At 48.4% G+C, this 8,469-nt stretch overlaps 1 protein-coding gene across 1 annotated transcript in view; it reads left to right on the forward strand.

Annotated features, from left to right (window-relative positions):
* The window catches only part of SMAD4 (SMAD family member 4), a 17,507-nt gene extending 11,916 nt beyond the window's left edge, over positions 1-5,591 (forward strand). Inside the window, exon 10 of the mRNA XM_026867006.1 lies at positions 1,666-5,591. Within this exon, the coding sequence (XP_026722807.1) occupies positions 1,666-1,877 (212 nt within the window). The 3' untranslated portion in view covers positions 1,878-5,591. The remainder of the gene's footprint in view (positions 1-1,665) is intronic.
* The last annotated feature ends 2,878 nt before the right edge of the window (positions 5,592-8,469 follow it).

Below are 8,469 nucleotides of genomic sequence, written 5' to 3' on the forward strand. Positions count from 1 at the left end.
CCTGCCTCTGCGTTCTCCCTGCCTCTGCGTTCTCCCTGCCTCTGCGTTCTCCCTGCCTCTGCGTTCTCCCTGCCTCTGCGTTCTCCCTGCCTCTGCGTTCTCCCTGCCTCTGCGTTCTCCCTGCCTCTGCGTTCTCCCTGCCTCTGCGTTCTCCCTGCCTCTGCGTTCTCCCTGCCTCTGCGTTCTCCCTGCCTCTGCGTTCTCCCTGCCTCTGCGTTCTCCCTGCCTCTGCGTTCTCCCTGCCTCTGCGTTCTCCCTGCCTCTGCGTTCTCCCTGCCTCTGCGTTCTCCCTGCCTCTGCGTTCTCCCTGCCTCTGCGTTCTCCCTGCCTCTGCGTTCTCCCTGCCTCTGCGTTCTCCCTGCCTCTGCGTTCTCCCTGCCTCTGCGTTCTCCCTGCCTCTGCGTTCTCCCTGCCTCTGCGTTCTCCCTGCCTCTGCGTTCTCCCTGCCTCTGCGTTCTCCCTGCCTCTGCGTTCTCCCTGCCTCTGCGTTCTCCCTGCCTCTGCGTTCTCCCTGCCTCTGCGTTCTCCCTGCCTCTGCGTTCTCCCTGCCTCTGCGTTCTCCCTGCCTCTGCGTTCTCCCTGCCTCTGCGTTCTCCCTGCCTCTGCGTTCTCCCTGCCTCTGCGTTCTCCCTGCCTCTGCGTTCTCCCTGCCTCTGCGTTCTCCCTGCCTCTGCGTTCTCCCTGCCTCTGCGTTCTCCCTGCCTCTGCGTTCTCCCTGCCTCTGCGTTCTCCCTGCCTCTGCGTTCTCCCTGCCTCTGCGTTCTCCCTGCCTCTGCGTTCTCCCTGCCTCTGCGTTCTCCCTGCCTCTGCGTTCTCCCTGCCTCTGCGTTCTCCCTGCCTCTGCGTTCTCCCTGCCTCTGCGTTCTCCCTGCCTCTGCGTTCTCCCTGCCTCTGCGTTCTCCCTGCCTCTGCGTTCTCCCTGCCTCTGCGTTCTCCCTGCCTCTGCGTTCTCCCTGCCTCTGCGTTCTCCCTGCCTCTGCGTTCTCCCTGCCTCTGCGTTCTCCCTGCCTCTGCGTTCTCCCTGCCTCTGCGTTCTCCCTGTTATTCTGGGCTAGAATTTTCTCAGTTACTGAATTCCTTGAAATTGTTCCTAAGTACTTTTGAAAGTGTCAGTACTTATGTGTCTTGGGCTGCTTTATGAGCCATAGTGTTTACTGGATTCCTTGTGTTGCCACGTGGCGCTTCCCAGCCATCCTACAAATTGCTGAAGGCATTTTGAGGAGTAGATTGTACTTCTGTCTTAGCCACACTTGCACTTTGAAGTTTGTCAGCTGTATTCGCTTTTTGATTTTATTAGATGTAAGTAGTGTGATTTGCCAATCCAGCATCCTGCGGGTGGTCGGTCTGAGTTCTTATTTTTTTGGAATATTTTGAATTGAGTCATTTTTGACTGTGTTTCCTAAATAGGGTTTACATGCGTTGCATCATGTAAGGCATTGTGTTGTCACATTATTATAGGGAGCTTTATTTCAGCACCCTTTCAAGATTGAAAAAAAAAAAAAAATTATTTGGAGGAAATGCAAAATAATAGTTGTGTTTGGTTGAATAACAGAGATCTAGAAATGTGGGTTGGCCTTGGCTGTGCTGAGAGGGAACTGTACGTCAAGGAAGAGCCGAGCGAAAGAACGTGTCTGTGAACGCTCACGTGAAACCTCTCCTGTTTAGGTTTGTCAGCTGCTGCTGGAATCGGTGTAGATGACCTTCGCCGCTTATGCATACTCAGGATGAGTTTTGTAAAAGGTTGGGGACCTGATTACCCGAGACAGAGCATCAAAGAGACGCCGTGCTGGATCGAAATTCACTTACACCGTGCCCTCCAGCTTCTAGATGAAGTACTTCATACCATGCCTATCGCAGACCCACAACCTTTAGACTGAGATCCCTCTGCTGCACTGCTGGGGGCCGTCATATTGTGAGGATGGTGGATTGTAAAATACAATTCTGTTTATAACCTGAAGATATATTTTACTTTTGTTCTGCTTAATCTTCTAAAACCGGGTTTTAAAAATGTGTTTGCCGCCTTGCTCTTAGAAAGAAACTGAACATGCAGAATTTGGATTTTGGTTATTTTCAGAACTTAATTGTCATAAATACATGGCTCAGGGCTTAAAGTTGAAAGGTAAACGCCTTATAGAGACTTTACAGTATTGGGTTGTTCCCCTTGAAACTTTCCTTCTCTATTCTGGCATCTTGGTGATAAGCCTCACAGGAGCCTTTTGTATGCAGAATATATATTATATATATATTTATATCTGAAAATTCCTTCTAATAGTTATAAACATTTACCTTATAGCAACTTTAAAATTCCAACTGATTTGTGATGTTCTTTTTAGGGAACAATAGTTAACAGAAGACTTCCTTTATTTTGTTGACTCTCTTGTTATGGTTTTTCCAGATTCAAACGTAGAAGCTGCCAAAAAGTGAGGGATGAGACATACGTTGTTGGCATCGATTAAAAATAGCGAGAAGAAGAAACGGGGCTTTTCCTTCACTAGTTTTTAAAATAAAAAAAAAAAAAAAGATATCTTAGATTTTTTATTTATATAGACACGTGAGTTTTAAAACACTAAAGGAAAGGGATACTTTCAGTGCTGGCACTCAATTTAAATATAACAGGAAATACCCAGTCTGCAAAGTTGCCACTGAAATTGCATAATGAGTACGTAATGGCAGGAACATATTTTTCATAACTACTACTGACTTTATGATTTTACTCAAGTAAAACTTGGCAGGTATTTTCAAAAGTTGCATGACTCTTTTTACTTGCGTATACCATTAAATCCTGTATAAATATTACATCGATACTTAGGATCCAGTTTTTGTATCTGTTCACCATTTCCACTCAGGGCAAGATGGCAAACTTGTTTTTATACCTCTTGGTTCTTTTCAGCCCTATGCCATCAACGACCGTATCAATTGGCAATGACTTTGTATAGAGAATTTATAGTAGAAAAAAAAAAAAATAAAAAATGCAAATGTATTGACTGTATGACAGATACAATATGTATGCTTTCTCTCTAGTTAATAGTATAAATAAAATTATGAAAACCCTGATTTTTTTTTTTTTAATATAAATTTAGTTTGCTTCTATTACGTAATTCTGCACCTTGAAACCATTGATCTTGAGCGATGGATTATTTTCCTTTGCAAGACCAGCAGCAGCAGCCAATAGTAGGAATTTTAGTCGGTTTAAACTTGCCAGGAAAGCAAGTCCCAATTTTTTTCTTCCTGCTTCTCAATAAGATGCCCTGAGGATATCTCTTTTTGGCTATTTGATGGGATACAAAGAGGGAGCAGGAATTCCTTATTTTCCAGCACGTGTGCAGGGAGTTGGAGCTTAGTTAAGTTGGAGCCTACGGATTTCTAAGCCTGGTTAAGTCCTTCAAGCTCTGCCAGTTCGTGCTGCCCTGAGCCCTGGCAGCGCAGTCGGAGTGGTTAACAGAAGTCGAAGACTTGGAAAAAGCTTCTTCCGAAGCTTTTTGCCAAATTTCTTGCCTAGTTTCAGCAATCCGCACAGAGGGCTGCGACGCACGGCGTTTAGGTGTTGCTTCCCTCCGTCTCCGGAGCTCTTAGGAGAGAAGTCAGCAGTCATTGTGGAACTGTAAAAGACGGGTGATTTGGGAGCGATGGCCACCAATGGATGAGTTTTTTCTCTTAATTTCTCCCAATTTTCATTCACCGTGTTGCCTTCTTCAGACTCCATTCTAATGAGATGACTTTTTTTCCCCCCCTCTTACACAGCGGCTTCTCGATGTTTGAAAAAAGTGTTTGCTTTTCTCAAGGCTTGTAATTTAAAAACTTTTTGTTGTTGTTCATTTTCCTTTCTCTCCTAACGATCTCATTTGTCCCAAAAGCGAGCTGCTTCACATTCTTGAGGAACACTTTAGAAGGATTCTGACTACATCCTCAGAAAAGCTTCTTAACCAGCAGCTCGGCTACGCTTCATCCACAACAGCAAACGTGATTCGGGGGAAAAAATGAAAAAAAAAAAAAACAAACTACGTGTCCTTCTTGCCAACCTCCCTTTTGAGTCGTCTTACTGCTGGGTTCGAGCTGCCTCGGCTTTTGGGAAGCGTCTGACTGATTAATTGCTTGTCACAGACGGTGAATTTGATCGGGAATCCGCGTGTCTCCTCCCTGTTTCACTGGCAGGTTTGCAGGGTGCTGATCTTGGTGGGTGACTTGCTCTGTCTGTGCTTCACAGAAAACCCTCTTGTAGCGGTCGTTACACTTCTGATCGTGCCAAATTTTGATGAAATAGTGGAAGATTGCTTCCGCCTATTGGTGGTGGTGCCTGTATTGCAGCCTGAAAGAAATGAGCTGTTAAAACCGGGATTTTTTTTTGCAGATATTTGGCGAATCTCCTTAAGTCTCTACCTACACTGAACGCTACCTCTAGTGTAGTATTTAAATGGCCAAAACCCCACTGAATAGAACACCACAATAATGTCAGCTGAGTTTATCAGAGCCAAGAAATCACAAGCTCCACATCAGGAGGGATGTGGATGTTGCGTGAGGCAGGAAAAATCCTGAGGTGGAATTCATCTTCTCCACCGGGCAGTCACTGATAAGATACGATCGTAACTGTTAAAGGGCAAAACGAGAGAATCTCATTCTTAGTTTTTAATAGGCCTTTAACTTAAATTCTGTACTTTTTATTTCTTATGACAAGGCCTCAAAGGCAGCGCGTAATGGATTGGAAACCCTTCAGCAGCAGCACGTTAGATCTTTGACGGTCTTGCCTTTATGTCATCTTGGGAGATTCAAAAAAAGAAGCTGCAGCTACTTGACAGCCGTGACGATCCCCGTATGCGCTGAAGGCAGGGATGTCACCAATGCCGGAACCACGTCTCCTCTTCAGCTCTGAATGTCTCCAAATCAGTCAATTCAACAAGTTTTATGTGGTGTGTTTTGTTTTTTTTTTTCCCAGCTAGCGATCTCTTGCTTGCAATCCAGTTCCTGCGTCCGCCGTGCTGCTTTCCACGCAGTAATTACCCCTCGTTGTTTCTCACCCCCAATTAGGCCCTCCTCAAAACGAACATTGTGCTGGAGTACTTTGTAATTTCACTTTGTGTCTTGAAGAGCTGGGATTAGCACCGGAAGGTTTAGACGGCTTTAACCGTGTTAGTTTTGAAAGCGAGGGCGTTTAGAATGAACACAGATGTAGGAGAGGAAAATTTTCGCTGGGATGCTCGAAAAGTATTTCATTCTAACGGGAATCCCTCGGAAGGAGCCGAGCTAAGCGGTGCTGGTTAGAAATGATTGTTCTTCATGCTGCTTTTCGGGGCGTGATGAGAATGATACGGACCTGGCCCTGATAACGAAGGGATTTTTTTTTAACAGCTCTAACGTCCTGAACCCCTGGGAAATTATCTGGCTGCTTTACAGAGAGATGGACCTAAAATGCGAAGGAGACAACGGCTCTCCCCCAGTCACCCAACAGGGCTGTAGCAGCAGTAGTCATTGAACTTGTGTCCAACTCCTGTGCCTTACCTTAGAACCATCTTGCTTCTTGTGACACTTCTCAAAGACGACAGCGTCCTCTCGGCGTAGCTCAGGAACGACTGCCTCAATTCTTTTCCTAGGAACCAGTCCAAAAAAATTCCCATGCCGGTGGATATAGGGGAGGCTCCTGCCTCTGAACCCTTCCCGTGTTGTTTAAAAGACTGAAACGTTAAAACCAACAGTTTTGCCTGGTCCTGCTGATAACAGGAGCGTTTCCATGCCCGCTGACAAGTTTTTGAGGACTTCTTGAGGCTGAGATTTGTAGGTTGCCTGTCGTTGTCTAAGTTCTACCCCTGACGTGCCTGGTCAGGGAAACCCAACCGAGGGCAAACGCTTTCTGGATGCCGAAGGGCTCCTTCCGTTGTGTCATCCCCCTCCCAAACGCTTTTATCTCAAGGGGTTGGTTCTGAAAATAATCCGGGAGATGCCCAAGCTGCCCCATGTGATGCTGCTGAGGTCCCCCCGAGAGCTGCCCTGAGTTGGCAGCGCCCTAAAAATTTCCCACCTGGAGGAAAGCGGAACCCCTGCCGACAAAAATCTCGAGAGGTTTGGGCACTGTTGGCTGCTGTTGCGCCTTGTGAGCGACGCATCGCTCCTAAATTCCCCAAAACTTCATTCTTTCAAGCTCACCAAAATCACCTAGCGCTTTCTTGCTCCAGTACCTTTTTCTGTGTCTTTTTTTTTTTTTTGGTGAAATTTGATAGCGCTACTAAATTGTGATTCAGCTGGATTGAGAGCTGCGAAGTACCTGTAACCCAAAACTCACCGTGAGAGGGTTTTTTGAGCCTGAAAGCCTAGTGAAGCCTTTCTTCTTTTAGCCATTGCCTTTTGATAAAGCGGTCAACGGAATTCCCAGTAGTTCCTTTGTAGCTTACTGTATGTTTTTCATTAGACCTAGTTTGTGGATAATATACTGTAGTTAACTTTCCTGAAATTCTGTAACAGAGTATGTTTTTGATTAAAAAAGGTAAAGATTCAAGTCTTCGGCCTCTTTATTTAATGTCGTGGAGAGCTTTCGCCCTGTTTGTGGCTGGCCACGCTGCTCGCTGCGGCCTCCAACCGTGTCCTAGAGCTCACCGGGGCAGGACTCTGATTTCAGAGGGTCCCACGTATCAAATATTTAGGTGTGACCCCCTCCAATGGCACACGGGGCAGCTGAAGGCTCACGGGTACCCCTCTACCCCACACCGGTGGGGCACAACCGTTTTGTGGGTGTTTGTATTAATGGAAATTATTTTTAAACCACCAGCCGAGCTCTGGGGGGGTGTTTTAAACCATTTTGTGGGTGCTCATATTAATGGGAATTAGTTTTAAACCACTGGCTGAGCTCTGGGTCTTGGAGCAAGGACCAGAGTGAGTATCAGCTCTCCGCAGCCGTATGTGTCGGTGAGTGAGTGTGATCCTGGGATAAAAAGTGCCCCGGGAGCTCCGTTCCATCCGCTCCTGCGGTCGCCAGGCTGCAAAACTCCTCCCAGTAACTGAAGAAAATGCCAACCACCACCAGTCACGGGATCCAGGACTAAAGCAGGAGGCGGGCGATGCGCTTGCACTGCTCTGGGGCTCTGCTGGGCTCGGTGAGCAACCGCATCTCATGGTTAGAGAAAGGGAAAAAAAAAAAGGCCAAACAACCCTCTGAAGTCCAATGATTTACGAGCGTGAGAAAATTCCTTTTTAAATGGCAGAGCCTGTTTAACTCCGAGCAGAAACGTCAGCGCTCGCCCGCTCTGCTCCGGGATGGAGGGCACCGATGGCATCCTGTGTCCCGAGGTCCAGACTCACAACTGTAATACAAATAGCGATACTTTTCCCCCCAAAAAAACATCTTCCTGGAGCTACAGAAACTTCAAAAATACGTTCTCCCCACAGATTATTTTCCTCTCGCTAAGACTCTTCCTCTTCAGTTGCACAGTCCCTCCCTAAACTCATCAAGCGCCACCTTAAACTAGGTTTAGCTCCTTAGCCCTCCAGAAATCTTCCCGGACTCCCTCCTGGTGCTGTTAGTAACCCTTTTGCAACTGGTCGTGGCCAACGTAAAACCGTTGGATCTCACATTGGTATTACCCTCTAAAGCACCAAGCACGTGATGCCGCCCCCCCCCGACACAACCACGCGGCTGTAGGCTTGGCCTAAACCCATGCCACAAAGCTAAAGCAGGACCAGAAAGTCTTAGCCTTGAGCACCAGCTCCTCCTCACCCGCGAGTGGAGTGTGGGCTTCCCATTCTGGGCAAAAAACTCACGAGTCTGGGTTGTATTTTTTTCACTTTTCATTGGCCTACGTGTACGAGCAAGTATTTTTGCTGACGCGCATGCAGAAAAGGGGGGGGGGGATGCAGCACTGACCCCCCTCCCCAGTTGCCAGCTGCTGGTACAGCGCATGCCCACAGCAAAATCCCTCGTTCAGCCTCATCCGTAGCCCTGCTGCGGGCCGATGCGAGGCCCCTGCCCCGTCCCGGGTGTTCAACAGCCCTTGAGCACCAGCTCGGGCCCACGAGTGTGTCCGGCTGCTGGAGGGGGGGCCCCAAACCACCCCCCCCTGGGTTTGGGCAGGATGGAGCCAGCCTGGCACCGTGAGCTGCAGCGTTTGAAATCCTGCAAAAACAAAGGGGTTTGGGTTGGGGTTTGGTTGGGGTTTTTTTTGGGGGGGGTGGGGAGTGTTGCTCCATAGCTGCTCCTGCAGAGGAGGGGTGGGGGAGTGTGTGTGGAGATGGTGTCACACCGCGTGCCCTGAGAAGCCTTTTAGGACACAGGAATTGGGGGTCCTGGGGCTCTCCTGGCACGGACGGACGGGGGACACGCACTGCCGAAGCCGTCCCAGGCTGGGGAGCGCAGCAGCAACCTCCCGCTGGCCACAACACACATCCCACTGGCCACACCACCGTCCCTCCCCGCGTCTTTGTGCCTCACACCTGGGTCAAGGCCTCCACACCACCGAGGGGTCCCCGTGGCACCCACCTGCTGGTGCC

The sequence above is a fragment of the Athene cunicularia genome, unplaced genomic scaffold (assembly GCF_003259725.1).
Source record: "Athene cunicularia isolate RWA unplaced genomic scaffold, athCun1 SCF_10, whole genome shotgun sequence".
NCBI classification, from domain to species: Eukaryota; Metazoa; Chordata; class Aves; order Strigiformes; family Strigidae; genus Athene; species Athene cunicularia.